At 43.7% G+C, this 17,258-nt stretch overlaps 1 protein-coding gene across 2 annotated transcripts in view; it reads left to right on the plus strand.

Annotated features, from left to right (window-relative positions):
- Positions 1–17,258, plus strand: part of LOC139264718 (WD repeat-containing protein 48) — a 116,118-nt gene that overhangs the window by 64,281 nt on the left and 34,579 nt on the right. For both annotated transcript variants that reach the window (XM_070881671.1, XM_070881670.1), the window contains exons 11-13: positions 2,398–2,495; positions 4,783–4,890; positions 8,555–8,651. In XM_070881671.1, coding sequence (XP_070737772.1) covers positions 2,398–2,495; positions 4,783–4,890; positions 8,555–8,651 — 303 coding nt within the window. The remainder of the gene's footprint in view (positions 1–2,397; positions 2,496–4,782; positions 4,891–8,554; positions 8,652–17,258) is intronic.

Below are 17,258 nucleotides of genomic sequence, written 5' to 3' on the forward strand. Positions count from 1 at the left end.
TTATACTCCACATCCCCTTTGCAGTAAAGGCCAAGATTCCATTGGCCTTCCTGATCACTTGCTGTACCTACATACTAACCTTTTGTGTTTCATGCACAAGTACCCCCAGGTCCCGCTGTACTGCAGCACTTTGCAATTTTTCTCCATTTAAATAATAACTTGCTCTTTGATTTTTTTTCTGCCAAAGTGCATGACCTCACACTTTCCAGCATTATACTCCATCTGCCAAATTTTTGCCCACTCACTTAGCCTGTCTATGTCCTTTTGCAAATTTTATGTGCCTCCTCCGCACATTGATTTTCCTCCCATCTTTGTATCGTCAGCAAACGTGGCTACGTTACACTCGGTCCCTTCTTCCAAGTCGTTAATATAGATTGGAAATAGTTGGGGTCCCAGCACTGATCCCTGCGGCACCCCACTAGTTACTGATTGCCAACCTGAGAATGAATCATTTATCCCCACTGATGGTTAGCCAATCCTCTATCCATGCTAATATATTACCCACAACCCGTGAACTTTTATCTTGTGCATTAACCTTTTATGTGGCACCTTGTCAAATGCCTTCTGGAAGTCCAAATACACCACATCCACTGGTTCCCCTTTATCCACCCTGTTCGTTACATCCTCAAAGAATTCCAACAAATTTGTCAAACATGACTTCCCCTTCATAAATCCATGCTGACTGCCTGACCGAGTTTTGCTTTTCCAAATGTCCTGCTACTGCTTTAACAATGGACTCCAACATTTTCCCAACCACAGATGTTAGGCTAACTGATCTATAGTTTCCTGCTTTTTTTTCTGCCTCCTTTTTTAAATAGGGGCATATATTTGCAGTTTTCTAATCTGCTGGGATCACTGTCCAGCGAACTCTGCTGAGACTGTGTGTACGTGCATTTGGGCAAGAGGATAGCCTAGATGTCATGTTTCCAGCAACAGAATAACCCACTGATACTCTCCCTAACTGGGCTTGCAGTTAAAGAATCGTCACTTTGGTATCATGCTAGGGGGGTGCTGCTGGCATCTATAGAACTGTTCCCCAGTATTGAGAGGAGAAAATTATTGGGAAAATCAAAATAAGGTATAGAATTGTTATAATTGTGTATTAATCAGAAATTAGTTAGACTAAAATGTGACAGAGAAAAGGAGTAAATAGCAAGAAAAAATTAAGTGTGTAAAATTAGTTTCTGATTTTGTCTGAGATTATATTCCAGCAATGAGGACTTGTGATTTTCAGCATTGCCGTTCATGGGTTGAAAATTGCAATAACAAAAAGTAACCAATACAGGGATACTGGAACTTCCCTGAATCTACCACCAGTCTAAAGTTAGCCACTTTTGAAATATGTCTGCATTCTACAAATAATTTCCCCAAAGATTTATCTTTGCACCCCTCTGGTCCGGCATCTTTGGGACCTGACCAGTGCCGGACCAGAGTTTTCCGAACCACGGGAGGACAACGCTGCTGAAAATGACCAGGATGCGTTCTGCGCATGCGCTGCACAGAAGCCTGCTGTGTAGCATTTTGTCATCCAGAATCACTCCGTTTTTTTTTTTAAATCCTCAGGCCCAGCTTTTGGCACCTCAGTCAGCCGCCTTCCCTTTCCTTGCCCGGCCTGCTTACCTCAATGAACAGCAACACCTCAAAAAAACCACATACATACACACAAAAACTAGAGATCGGAGATGAAGTCAAGGAGAGACGCCAACCCTTACTCACTATCCTACTCCCGGCGCCAGTCCGTGTGTAAGCCGCAAGCAGAGCCTGACTGGTGGAAGCGGCAGCCTCCTCACACCGAGACACACACACACACGCACAACAACAACCCCCCCCCCCCACATCCCCCGAGACTGGGAGGAGGGAAAAATGTTGGCTCAGTCCAGAGCTGCAGCCTTCGGAGCAAGGGCGCCCGCTGCCAATCAGGCAAGGAGAGGCAGCCTCGACAGCGAGAGGCACGTGTCAAACCATAGCACCAGCCAGTGTGTAAAACCTCCAGCTGGCCAGGGCGAGGCTGTCAAGGTTTGTCATCCAAAATGCATCGCACGTACGTATAACACGTGGAGCCGCAATTTTTTTTTTTCAATGGATGCCACCCACGCCGGGGCTAATGCTGGACCAGGGATGTTTCCAGACTAAAAAGTGCTGGACTGGAAATATACAACCTGTACAAATTAGCAAATACATACAAACTAGTCTGTGTGAAAATACTCGTGGGAGGAGGCTCATGTGGAGCATTAGCACCAGTGTGGACCTGTTGGGCAGAATGCCCTGTTTCTGTGCTGTCAATACCTTGCAATTCTCCCTAGTCTCTTCCACTCCTCTATATAGTTTTAAAAAAAAACTATCATAATAAAATTCAAGATCATTTGTGAAATCTTATTTTTCTCATGTGTCCTCTAGGGGGTGCCAGTATCATCCAGTGTCATATACTGAATGATAAGAGACACATAGTGACCAAAGATACGAACAACATTGTGGCATTCTGGGATGTGCTGAAGGTGAGTCCAGATTGAAGTCGGGCCATTGTGCAGCCTAATGGCTTTACCTTGAGGACAGATTACGAATAAACATTCCCTCGTGTCCATCACCATCAAATGCAATCGAAACAGCTTAAAGTGGATTGGTCCATATTGACCTGATTTGAGCAGTTTGCCTGATCTCAGTTATAACAACATGAATCAGTCAGTGTGTAATAAGACATTAAGGTCGTTTGGCTGGCTTCTAAATACCTATGTTGCTTTTAATACATTTGGTTTGGGCAGACGCTGCTTGGTTTACCAAATTGGCCGGATAAACTGCGTCTGCTGCAGAGTACTCCATATTCTCTCTCTACCGATGATATTTTCCAAGCGTTCACTTTTATACATGTTCGAGGTGGACTCTCACTGCCTGTGTGAATTGTTGTTTTGTTGGGGAGCGGGGGGAAGGGGAAGGACATAAATATCTTTGTTTAAAGGTTGGTGACTCAGATCTGTGAAATGTGGCACTGACTAGTTTGTAAATTAACTGGATATAAAAGCAGTTTACCCCTCTGATTTTTTTTTAACTCTTATCTTTTGCTGAAGCTGCTCCCTCACACTTTCTCCAAACTGGTTGAGCTAGTTATTCCCGAGTGATGTCACTAGCATTTTCCATTTGAACACAAATATTCAGGTCAGAGAAAAGCAGGTTAAATTATGTTTAATTATAATTCGAGAGGTCTTTTAAAATTCCTTCTGCTGCACTTTTTCCCCCTCCCCCGACCTCCAATGATGTCATTTTGAACTAATAGCCAGAAGCCGCCCAAGAAAAGATCCAACAACATTAAAAGATACACTCATTGCAGTCAATGCATTTTAAATGCATTTCATCCAGACTGGAGATTTTGTGGTTGCATGATGTGACTCATCTTGGAGATTGATTGTAACGTATTGGCTGTAACTGAAGTGATATTCAGTTATATTCTGTAGGAAAATGGTGTATACATTCTATACTATAAACTGAATTAGGACTAATTTGCTAATTATGAAGTTGTTAGCAATAGCCCAGTATTGGTTGAATGGTGCAGTTTCGTATATCCGGCTCGTGTGGAGCATAAACACCAGCAGAGCTGAAGGGACTTGTTTATGTGCTGCAAACTCTATAGACCACTCCACACTATTGGTCAACCTGAATGATATTGTTTATTTTCATTCAATTTCAAAGCGTTATACAGAAAATATGGATTAGTCATTCACTCCTAGCATTTGCATGCCGTTCAGTTGATTCTAAATAAGGCCAATGGTTTTCCATTTTTACAACAAAGAATGCGATCCCTAAAACAATGGTTAAAACTCCTGGAATCTCTCGCAATAGAAACGAATTTGACTTAGTCAGTTTGCATAAATCAATGACCCCCTCCCCGCAGAGCAGTATTCTTCAAGACATCCTCAATGCTGCCGCTTTCTCTGAAATCTAGAGCACTACCAAAAATGCCCCATACACCACTGCGCATGTGAAGGATAAAACTAAAGCTTGGCAGAATCGAGAGTTGACCGGAAGACCTAGCGAAAATAAGCCATTCTTCATATAGCATTAATATTATGGCCAATTAAAAAATAATATAATTCAATTCTCAGCCGCCTCGATGATAATAGAGTGGAGCAGTGGAATTAATCTTACGCTTGTTTGGTTCTGTGGAAAAACCAACAGGCATTAGAAAAAGCAACAATTTCACAATGCAAACCACATTTGGAAAAACCAGACCCCTCTTGCCATTGATCAGTGGTAAAAACATATTCCAGTCAGATATAGTACAACTTACTCTCTAAAGCAGTGACCTGACAATTGATTTCAGTTCTTCCCTTGGAACATATTGCACCGAAATGCTTCCATTTTGTGCAAATTCGAATGATGTCAGAACATAAGAAATAGGAGCAGGAGTAGGCCATACAGCCCCTCGAGCATTCTCCACCATTTGATACGATCATGGCTGATCCGATCATGGACTTGGGTCCACTTCCCTGCCCACTCTCCATCATAACCCCTTATTCCCTTATCGGTTAAGAAGATGTACATAATCCAGTTGAAGTTACTGAATTTTAGTCAGTTCCATCCTCTCTGTTTAGGTGCAATGGGGTCCCAAGATCTGGCACTAGTCATCAGAGGATAAGAAAATTATTTCCTTTCTGAGTGATTTCAACTCTGAATTTAGAAAAGAAAGGACCATGATTCATCATAGTGTGCCACTCAGCTCCCAGTGACTGCAGTAACCGGTCCATTAAATAAATATTAAAATGCTTTAACAGCTCAAACTTTCTCTCATAGGCTTGCAAGGTGGATGATCTTGGAAAGGTAGAATTTGAAGAAGAAATCAAGAAACGGTTCAAAATGGTTTATGTGCCAAACTGGTTCTCAGTGGACCTGAAAACGGGGGTAAGTTTTTTTTTTGATCTTGTGTTTTTCATTTGTGACAAAGTCCTACTATTTTATGTTGCTTTTTCGCGTGATGATGTGCCGCTGACAAGACTGCATTTATTGCCCAGCACTAGTTGCTCTATAAAGGTGGTGGGCCCCCTCGTTGAACTGCCGCAATCTTGCTGCTTCCACAGTGGTGTTGGGTGGGGTAGTCCGGGGTTTTGGCCCAATGATGGTGAAGGAATAAGGTGATATGTCCAAGTCAGTGTGGAACATTTTAGAAGTGATCTTGTAAAATAAATAACTAAACATTTGCTGTATAAAGTGTCTTGCTGTCAGAATGAGTATGCAAAGGTTCCATCTCTCTAAGGGCGTTTTTTTCAGTACGATTGTTTGACAAGCCTCATTATCGGTGCTAAAGTAGTCTATGACATTTAAAGCACTACCAAATATGCAACCAGACACAATTGTACACATGAAGGCTAGTGCTCAAATTTTTGACTGAATTGGGTGAACCAGTTCTTAACCGGTGTATCATCTGCTGACCAACCTGTATCAGTCTTTTTTGCAGTGAAAGCAAGTCTAGACTCTTCAGTTTTTCATCATATCATAGTCCACTAAGACCTGGAGTGCACTGGGTGTCTGTTCTCTGAATAATTCCTTATGCATTTATAGTCTTTTTGAAATAGTTTGGTTGACTGACCTGTGATTTCCCACTATTTATAATTCAGATTACCAGCATCCACACCTCCCCATCCACCCACGTATGAAATTAATGATGAAATAGGATATCTGCTTGGAAACGGTTTCTAAATTTGCACTGGTTGAGTTGCTGAAATGCGGGAAGATTATGCACAGTTTGTATCTGTTGCTGTGGGTCATTCATCTGCACATCCTTCCAGCTGGCTGTGCAGAATGGTGTTGCAGGTCTGCTGCAAAGATTCTCATAGGTGAGAGAGATTATAGAAGCAGGGGGAATAAAATAATACAAGTTTCAGTGATTAGAAGTATATGCTTCATTGGTAGAGAAGAATTTTTAAATGTTCTTGACTTTAGGAATCAAGTAATGGTAAAACCATGAAATGCCTTAGACTGATACGGCCTAGTGTTCCTGAAGACTTTGAAGCCACCGTGTAATTTTGGTCTTCAAACTGTTCATGTTACGGTAGGTCATGTATGTGTTTTATTTTAATGAATGGGTGCTGGTATTGTTTACTTTTATATATAAAGGGTGACTTTTGATGGCTGTTTGAAAAGTGCAGCTCATTTAATTTGTAATTGAATCCAAGAACGTTCCACTTTAAATTTAGTTTGGCAAAGAGTTGGCTCACGGATACTGTATTCTTACTTTTTGAGAGTTGGAACTTTTCCTGCGTCTCTTTGTGCCGGTTTTGAGCTTTATGGTTCTGCTAAAGCTCTACTGCTAATCTTCAGAATGTAATCTTTTCTAATGTCGCTTTTTATCAGGTTTTCTTCAGCATTTCTTTTTTCTAACTGCGCCAGTTTTCCAGGAGAATTCATTGATTTCATTTTCAGAAGGAGGTGATTGCCCTTGTAAGCTCTTTCTCTTCAGTTGCATTGACTGACAGGACTTTAATTGTACCTGATGCCCTGCCTTCTGAATTGCGATTTCCTTCTTAAAAAGATTTGTCAGTTAGGCAGCCTGCAAATTCCTGGACTGTAGTGGTCCCAGAACTCTAAGTAAGTTTGTAGATAACCGATTTCCTGGTGGCTAATTGTTCGCCGAAATGCTAGCTGTACATTTTAATTCAGTAGCTTTACTAGCAATGACATAGAGTGAGATATTTATCTGAGGAGAAAATGTAACAAACTATTGGCTGAGGGCACATTACATAATTAAACCTATTCAGCATGCTATTAAGCAGTCAGAAATGTGAAAGAGCTTGCCTTTGAACTAATTCAGATAGGCATTCAATCCTTTTTTTTACATTAAATGTTGCTGCAATTTTATTGGAAGATTAGATTAAAATAAATTGATAGTGATTCCTTTCATGTCTATTTGTTTGTGATCTTGTTCATAGAAATCATAAGACCACCAAATCTCCACCATTGCAACCACTTAGCTTTGATTTTTAGCCTCTTGGTAATGTCTTGTCATTGGTCACTACTAATGCTGCTTCTGTCATCCAGCGGCCATGTTTGATGTTACACTTGAGCTGCTCCCTTTAAAAATTGGAGCTATTTTTTTTTTTAAACTTAAGACTGACTCCATGTTGAACCTCTGTTCTCAGCCCTTCCGGCCAGTCCCTCCCTCAGTCACACCTTGACATGGTACCCAGCAATTTTACTTATGCCCATCCCAACTATAGTGCAGCCTTCATCTTGTCCCCAGCCTGTACCCTCCACCCAACCCAACCCAACCCAACACCTCCAACTCCAACTCCACTCCACTGTAGAGAAATGTGAAATGGTAGGATTAATAAGAACATAAGAAATAGGAGCAGGCCTTTTGGCCCCTTGAGTCTGCTCTGTCATTCAATAAGATCATGGCTGATATGATCATAGACTCAGCTCCACTTCCCTGCCCGCTCCCCATAACCCTTTACTCCCTTATCACTCAAAAATCTGTCTATTTCCACCTTAAATCTATTCAATGACCCAGCCTCCACAGCTCTCTGGGGCAGAGAATTCCATAGATTTGCAACCCTCTGAGAAGAAATTTCTCCTCATCTCAGTTTTAAATGGGCAGCCCCATATTCTAAGACTATGTTCCCTAGTTTTAGTTTCCCTTGAGTGGAAATATCCTCTCTGCATCCATCTTGTCAAGCCCCATCATTATCTTAAGTTTCAATAAGATCACCTCTCGTGTATAGGCCCAACCTACTCAACCTATTTTCATAAGTCAACCCCCTCATCTCCGGAATCAACCCAATGAATAGAAACATAGAAAATAGGTGCAGGAGTAGGCCATTCGGCCCTTCAAGCCTGCACCACCATTCAATATGATCATGGCTGATCATGCAACTTCAATACCCCTTTCCTGCTTTCTCTCCATACCTTTTTGATCCCTTTAGCCGTAAGGGCCACATCTAACTCCCTTTTGAATATATCTAATGAACTTGCCTCAACAAATTTCTGTGGTAGAGAATTCCACAGGTTCACAATTCTCTGAATGAAGAAGTTTCTCCTCATCTCAGTCCTAAATGGCCGACCCCTTATCCTTGGACTGTGACAGGCAGTCGTCTACTTAAGGTGTCTATGATGAACCTAATCTGTAAGATGAAGTTAGGAGTGTCACTGGATTTCTAAAGAACAAATTACAACTTTGTAACTCATCTCGGCATCTGTGATATTTGTTGTTTTTAATTTGCATGGGAGCTGTATTCAGTTTCTTGGTCAGTGTTTCTGTCGGGGCTGTATTCTATGCAGATGTTATTTGCCAGGCTGTTCCAAGTCCTTGGGCTGTGATAAAGCTCACGCTACAATATTAATGATTATGACGTCGTTACTTTTAAGTTTATTGAGAAGTAGTGTGCACTGGATTACCGGGAATTCCTATAGCCAGGGAACGTTATAAAGAAAAATGCCTAGACAAGAGATAACGAGCAAGGTTGAAGTTTCGTTATCGCTGCTGCTCTGATAGCTGTAAAACTGTGTAGTTTTCCATCTACCCAATTAGTCGTGTCTAAATTTGTGTTTGTGTTCTGTTTCTTTCCGGTAGATGTTGACAATTACTTTAGACGAGAGTGACTGTTTTGCTGCCTGGGTGTCAGCGAAGGATGCCGGATTTAGCAGTCCAGATGGATCAGACCCAAAACGTAAGTGGCTGATGGTAAGGCTGAACTTGGGGTATCGTACGGTACCGCTTGATCTCCAGTCCTTTGACAGTCAGGATAAGAGCTGGCTCTGGGTTACTGCAGCGGGAACGTCTGGGTGCTAAGCCAATCTGCAGAGTGGAGCAGTATCACAGAAGAACAACTTAGTATTGTGGCATTCCATTGACAGTATTGCATTGTATAAAATGGTCAGTACTATTTTGAATACTTATTTCTTTTTAATAAAAGACCATTTTATCCAAGCAACTCATCCCATTAGCCCTGAATATTTCTTCAGCCCGCACCTTTTCTCCATGGAACCGACAATTTGGAACTCAATCAAACTTAAACTTAAACGTCTGAATTCCTGTTGAGATGGACGGGGGAGGGGGAGGCTGACGCTACTTCAGTTTACTGTCCCGTCTTTTGGAGTCTGAACCAGTATTCAACATTCTTGTTTTTAAAGTATAATGTAATGAATAGTATATATTTCTTCATATTGTGCTGATTTTCATTGCAGTGGTTTCTGTTTACTGTGCCCAATTCTTCTCCTCGCTGATCTCAAACATTCTTCCATTTTTGCATCTCTTGTCTAACTTCCATTTTCACTGAAGCTGACTGATCCTCAGTTCTGCCCAGAGCCTCTAGTCTCTTACTGGTAATTATTGGTCCCGATGAAACTTGGGCTGCTGATGAATATACGGCCAATACTTCTGCAAGTTATATTCTACGGTGGGGAGAATTTGTTTTCTAGCAATGGTCTGTTACTTTTCTAGTCGTGGGTTTTTTATCTGTTTTTTTTTTGCCTCTCCCAGGAGATCACCTGGTTTCGGGTGGGGTGGAGTGTATATGTTGTGATTCACAAGGTATCGCAATTGTGTGATCTTTACCTGTCTGTCATTGTTTGTATATCTGCTTTATTTATTTTGAGCTATTTTTAACCATGACTGCTTAAAAGAGGATAAAAAGCTATAACTGACTGGGCTCCAAGATCCACATAGAATCTCGAGCAAATTTATGGCAAAGTTCCAAGTTGCTCTTTATATAGTTAACAAAAACAACAACATGTTGAACCTCTCTTCTCCGGGACTCCCTTATCTGGCACTACCCCTCGTCCGGGACCATTCCCAGGTGGCGCATGCACAGAACGCGTCTGCCAAAATCCTACTCGCCAATATAATCTTTCTCCTCAATCGGCTGCCTCCTCCTCGTCACCCTGCTGGAACTCCTGCAGCCACGGTCCTCGGGCTAGCCACTCCTCCCCACAGCGCTCCCTCCAGGGGATCGAGCCGGCACTTCGGGGCCCAGGCCGGGCTCTTTGGGGCTCGCCGGCTCTTCGAGGCCCCCTGCACACTGACTGACTGGCTGGACCGACGGTAAGTCGGTCAATCAGCACACACGCACTTACCCCAGCAACAGCACTTAAAAGCGCAGTCCACCCAAACACATGACCTCCCCTCATCCGGCAAAATCCCTCATTCGAGACGGGCCAGGTCCTGAGGGTGCCGGATGAGAGGTTCAACCTGTACTTGCCTTTATATAGCGCCTTTAATGTAGTAAAACGTCCCAAGGCGCTTCACAGAAGTATTATAAGACAAAAAAAATGAGACACCGAGCCACACGAGGGGAAATTAGGGCAAATGACCAAAAGCTTGGTAAAAGAGGTAGGTTTTAAGGGGCGTCTTAACTGAGGAGAGAGGTTTATGCAGTGCATTCTAGAGCTTCGGGCCTTGGCAGCCGAAGGCATGGCCACCAATGGTTGAGCGATTATAATCAGGAATGCTCAAGAGGGTTGAATTAGAGGAGTGCAGATATCGGGGGGAGAGGGGGGGAGATGTGGTTGTGGGGCTGGAGGAGATTACAGAGCTAGGAAGTGGCGATGCCATGGAGGGATTTGAAAACAAGGATGAGAATTTTGAAATCTAGGCTCAAAACTTGGGTACAGATTCAATTCAGACCTCAGCGGGGCCAGTCCACCCGACGACATCCTCCTTGGTGAGGCCGGATGGCTCAAACAGCTCCTCGCTGGGAATTCCCCCGCCCTCCCCCTTTTCTGATGTTCCAAAATCCGGAAAAACCCGAACCTGGGCTCAGGTGTTTCCAGATTCGTGACGTCAGAAACAAATCAAAAGTCCAGAAAAATCCACAACGCCCTTGGTCCTGAGGGTTCCAGGTTTCCGTGCTGCACCTATACCACAATCCTATCTGGAGAGGGTAGTCTGTCCCTGTTACTCAGCAACTTCACAAACACACTGCTGCAAAATTATCTTTCCCTTTTTTCTTTTTAACGCCAAAAGTGCTACGATTTTATTAACACTTCTGAGTGTGGGTGACACTGGAAAAGATGCATTTATTGCCCATCCCCGGTTACCCTGCAAAGATGGTGGTTGGTCATCCCCTTGAACTGCTGCTGTTATTATGGTGATGGTGCTCCCACATTGGTGTTTAGTAGAAATTTCCAGAATATCGACCCAGCAATGATGAAGGAACATATATTAGAGGTTGCAAGGGAGGCAGATTCTGTTGAAGTAACCTTGGTGTGTTATTCCACTACATCTTATAGATTGTACATACTTCAGCCACAGTGCGGCCATGGTGGAGAGGGTGGACATGGGGACCATGGAGAAAAAGAAGCCTAAGAAGGGATTTAATAGTTTTTAAAACGATGAAGAATTTTGAAAGGGTGTATAGGGAAAGACTGATTCCTTACGTTGGCGTGTTGGTGAGCACCTCGCAGCAGAGCGTGCAGACCATGTCCCTGTGGCTCATCCACCACCGCAAACATAGACATAGAAACATAGAAAATAGGTGCAGGAGTAGGTCATTCGGCCCTTCGAGCCTGCACCACCATTCAATAAGATCATGGTTGATCATTCCCTCAGTACCCCTTTCCTGCTTTCTCTCCCTACCCGTTGATCCCTTTAGCCGTAAGGGCCATAGCTAACTCTCTCTTGAATATATCCAATGAACTGGCCTCAACAACTCTCTGTGATAGGGAATTCCACAGGTTCTGAGTGAAGAAGTTTCTCCTCATCTCAGTCCTAAATGGCTTATCCCTTATCCTTAGACTATTTCCCCTGGTTCTGGACTTCCCCAACATCGAAAACATTTTTCCTGCATCTAACCTGTCCAGTCCCGTCCGAATTTTATATGTTTCTATGAGCTCCCCTCTCATCCTTCTAAACTCCAGTGAATACAGGCCCAGTCGATCCAGTCTCTTCTAATATGTCAGTCCTGCCATCCCGGGAATCAATCTGGTGAAGCTCCGCTGCACTCCCTCAATAGCAAGAACATATTCATCAGATTAGGAGACCAAAACTGAACACAATATTCCAGGAGAGGCCTCGCCAAGGCCCTGTACAACTGCAGTAAGATCTCCCTGCTCCTATACTCAAATCGCCTAGCTATGAAAGCCAAAATACCATTTGTCGCCTTCACCGCCTGCTGTACCTGCATGCCAACTTTCAATGACTGATGTACCATGACATCCAAGTCTCGTTGTACCTTCCCTTTTCCTAACCTGCCGCCATTCAGATAATATTCTGCCTCCCTGTTTTTGCCACCAAAGTGGATAACGTCACATTTATCTACATTATACTGCATCTGCCATGCATTTGCCCATTCACCTAACCTGTCCAATTCACCGTGCAGCCTCTTAGAATCCTCCTCACAGCTCACACTGCCACCCAGCTTAGTGTCATCTGCAAACTTGGAGATATTACACTCAGTTCCTTCATCTAAATCATTAATGTATATTGTAAATAGCTGGGGTCCTAGTACTGAACCCTGTGGCACCTCACTAGTCACTGCCTGCCATTCTGAAAAGAACCCGTTTATCCCGACTCTGCTTCCTGTCTGCCAACCAGTTCTCTATCCACGTCAGTACATTACCCCCAATACCATGTGCTTTAATTTTGCACACTAATCTCTTGTGTGGGACCTTGTCAAAAGCCTTTTGAAAGTCCAAATACACCACATCCACTGGTTCTCCCTTGTCCACTCTGCTAGCTACATCCTCACAAAATTCCAGAAGATTTGTCAAGCATGATTTCCCTTTCATAAATCCATGCTGATCTGGACCTATCCTGTCATTGCTTTCCAAATGCGCTGCTATTTCATCTTTAATAATTGATTCCAACATTTTCCCCACTACTGATGTCTGGCTAGCCGGTCTAATAATTACCCGTTTTCTCTCCCTTTTTAAAAAGTGGTGTTACATTAGCTTACCCTCCAGTCCATAGGAACTGATCCAGAGTTGATAGACTGTTGGAAAATGATCACCAATGCATCCACTATTTCTAGGGCCACTTCCTTAAGTACTCTAGGATGCAGACTATCAGGCCCCGGGAATTTATCGGCCTTCAATCCCATCAATTTCCCTCACACAATTTCCCGCCTAATAAGGATTTCCTTCAGTTCCTCCTTACTAGACCCTCGGTTCCTTAGTATTTCTGGAAGGTTATTTGTGTCTTCCTTCGTGAAGACAGAACCAAAGTATTTGTTCAACTGGTCTGCCATTTCTTTGTTCCCCATTATAAATTCACCTGAATCTGACTGCAGGGGACCTAAGTTTATCTTCACTAATCTTTTTCTCTTCACATATCTATAGAAGCTTTTGCAGTCAGTTTTTATGTTCCCAGCAAGCTTCCTCTCATACTCTATTTTCCCCCTCCTAATTAAACCCTGTGTCCTCCTCTGCTGAATTGTAAAATTCTCCCAGTCCTCAAGTTTGCTGCTTTTTCTAGCCAATTTATATGTCTCTTCCTTAATTTCCCTTGTTAGCCACCGTTGAGCCACTTTCCTCGTTTTATTTTTACTCCAGACATGGATGTACAATTGTTGACGTTCATCCATGTGATCTTTAAATGTTTGCCATTGCCTGTCCACCATCAACCCTTCAAGTATCACTCGCCAGTCTATTCTAGCCAATTCACGTCTCATACCATCGAAGTTACCTTTCCATATGTTCAGGACCCTAGTCTCTGAATTAGCTGTGTCACTCTCCATCTTAATAAAGAATTCTACCATATTATGGTCACTCTTCCCCAAGGGACCTCATACAATAAGATTGCTAATTAGTCCTTTCTCATTACACATCACCCAGTCTAGGATGGCCAGCCTCTAGTTGATTCCTCGACATATTGGTCTAGAAAACCATCCCTAATACACTCCAGGAAATCCTCCTCCACCGCATTGCTACCAGTTTGGTTAGCCCGATCGATATGTAGATTAAAGTCGCCCATGATAACTGCTAAAGCTTTATTGCACGCATCCATAATTTCTTGTTTGATGCCGACCCCAACCTCGCTACTACTATTTGGTGGTCTGTACACAACTCTCACTAGCGTTTTCTGCCCTTTGGTATTCCGCAGCGCTACCCACACAGATTCCACATCATCCAAGCTAATGTCCTTTCTTACTGTTGCGTTAATTTCCTCTTTAACCAGCAGCGCTACCCCACCTCCTTTTCCTTTCTGTCTATCCTTCCTGAATGTTGAATACTCCTGAATGTTGAATACCCCTGGATGTTGAGTTCCCAGCCTTGGTCACCCTGGAGCCATGTCTCCGTGATGCCAATTACATCATATCCGTTAACAGCTATCTGCGCAGTTAATGCGTCCACCTCATTCCGAATACTCCTCGCATTGAGGCACAGAGCCTCCAAGACCATCGTGCTGGTGTGGCACCGAGTACTCCAGAATGTCTGCGCGACCCCCGGCCTGCGATAGACCATCGGAGCAGGCCGGGGAGAGGAAGGAGCAGCGTGGCAGCCTAGCCCAGCAGTCTGCACAACCCCCGGCCTGCTATAGACCATCGGAGCAGGCCGGGGAGAGGAAGGAGCAGCGTGGCAGCCTAGCCCAGCAGTCTGCACAACCCCCGGCCTGCTATAGACCATCGGAGCAGGCCGGGGAGAGGAAGGAGCAGCGTGGCAGCCTAGCCCACCAGTCTGAACGGCCCCCGGCCTGCGAGCACCATCGGAGCAGGCCAGAGATCGGCAGCATTCCAGGCCAGAGATCGGCAGCATTCCACTCCAGGGAGCAGCACGTGCTGGAGCAGGAGAGCAACAGCAGTGAAAAGGCACGTCACCGAGGTCCAGGTCGGTGATTGGAGCGTGGGCAGGTACTGCAGGAGAGGTGAGAGATTGTCGAGGGATGTGATCGGGGCCCAGGAGAGGCGTGAGTTCGGGGCCCAGAAGAGGCGAGGACCCAGGGGCAGCACGGGCCAGCCCACACTGCGATATGTGTGCGCACTCGCTCCGTGCCGCAGTGCGGGTCTCCAGTCGTCCTGGTTAATCCTTGCCACTGGACCAAAACCTAGCTCTGTCAATCCTGTGTGATGGCTGGTGTGCAAGGGTCACCACACGTTAAAAAAAAAAAATCCAAGCCCAGACACATTCCACCCTTCAAGATTTAGTTCGGACCTAGAATTTTAGGTGTATCATTGAAACACCTGTGAACTTTTTGACATGGAAGCAAGTCATCCTCGATTTGAGGGACTGCCTATGATGATGATGATTGAAATGGTGACATCAATTTGAAATCCTCACTAAGCGAGTGAGGAGAGGGGTTGGTAGAAATGTCTTTGCTTAAAGGGTTGTTGGAGCAAACCTGATTTGCTATGGGGAGTGGTTGAGGTCGAGGCCATTGCACATTTTAAGCAAAACTTGGATAATGTTTCAAGCAGAGGAAGATACAGGGCTGTGTGGAGAGTGCAGCAATGGGATTTCAGTAGGAAAGCTAGCACAGGCATGATGGGCTAAATGGTCTCCTGTGTTGCGCAATTCTGTAATTCTATGGATATATCAGTGTAAAAAAACAGTGTAATCCTCCTAAAATAATTTAGCAAGAAAAAATGTGCATTTACAATAGTCTATTTGAGGCAGGTCATATAGAAAAAATATATAGTAGTATAGAATGGATAATTGTGTGATTGAACAATATTAGTTTTTATGACCATGCAGATGGACAGTATAGCATTTCTGGTCCATTACTTTCCCAGGCTCTTTAATCTCTCCTCACTGCTCAGCTGAGCATCAGTTTGGGTGCACTTTTCTGCACTGCCTCTCAGTGCCTAGATATCCTGGTTATGTTCATACATCAAAAATCGTACATAAAGATAAGATACGTGTTGGGTCGTAGTAGAGAGATAAAAGAGAAAATCGGCAATCTGCAATAATATCAGGAATTTTGAAACTGGGGTGGCTGGATGAAGTGTGAAGTGTAACATGTTGGTGCAGTGTATTGAAATACTGCAACGGCAAGGCCAGCATTCATTGCCCAACCCTGGTTGCCCTTGAGAAGGCGCTGGTGGGCTGTTGCCTTGTCCGTGGCACCACAGAGTAATAGCTTTGTGCCTATGACTTCTCCTCTTCCCTCCCCTCCCGAACCACTTGTCAGTTCTCACTCTCAACCAGGTCACTCTGAAGCCATGTCTATAACCACAGGAGAGACATTCTAAGGGCAAGAAGTCACTGGCATCATTTTGTGTGGACTTAGTTTGGAGTGGCATTGGAGAATGTCGACCATAGTCAATGCAAGGCTAGGGGAGACAGTGGAGAAAGAAGAGAAATCAAACTTTTAGAAAGAGGGATTCAGGTGCTGAGTTTCTTGAACTGTTGAGTATTTCCTGCTGCTTTAGTTGGGGATGTAATATCGTAATGAAAGGTTGACAACAGAAATGTGTCTTACCAGAATTATTGTGGACGTTTTATAGATAAATTGCTGTTTATCTGTGGTTGACTTTACGAGCCCTCATTTATATAGCACCTTTCACAAACACCCAAAGCACTTTACAGCTATTGAAATACTTTTTGAAGCGTAGTCACTGTTGTAATATAGGAAACTCAGCAACCGATTTGCGCACAGGAAGCTCCCATAAACAGCAATGTGATAAGATAATCTGTTTTTTAGTGTTGTTGATTGAGGGATAAATATTGGCCAGGATACTGGGAAGAACTCCCCTGCTCTTCTCCAAAACAGTGCCATGGGATCTTGTACGTCCACCTGAGAACAGACGGGTCTTCTGTTTAACGTCTCATCCAAAAGACAGCACCTCTGACAGTGCAGCACTCCTTCAGCACTGCCCTGGAGTGTCAGCCTAGATTTTTGTGCTCCAGTCTCTGGAGTGGGACTTGAACCCTCGACCTTCTGGCTCGAAGGCAAGGGAGCTAACTGAGCCACGGCTGACACACAACTTCGGACAGCATGTATGTGTTAAACCAATTTAAAGAGACTTATTTGATTAGGAATCATTTCCAAATAAATTAAACTCCTTTTAACAGCCCACTAATGAGCTCTCAGTGCCACCTTCAGTGTGACATTTTCTTCAAGCAGTAAATATAGATTTTGTCGCGAAAGACATTTAAAAAACACACAATGCCCAAATGCTCATTGTGTCCGCCTAGTACAGGGAGCCAATTAATCATAGAATAGGAAGAGATACAGTGTGATGTACTCTCAGCAGTGAGAAGCTGACTTCACTGCTGTGACAGCTCTTTTTTATTAGCTGATTTTAAGAGGAAAAAAATTCCTTTTTTTAAAAAAAAAAGTTAGCTAAATGTCAGTGCATTGATAAGTGTTAAAACCAGAGCCTCAAAGATTATATTTTTGG

Source organism: Pristiophorus japonicus, chromosome 5, assembly GCF_044704955.1.
Source record: "Pristiophorus japonicus isolate sPriJap1 chromosome 5, sPriJap1.hap1, whole genome shotgun sequence".
NCBI lineage: Eukaryota > Metazoa > Chordata > Chondrichthyes > Pristiophoridae > Pristiophorus > Pristiophorus japonicus.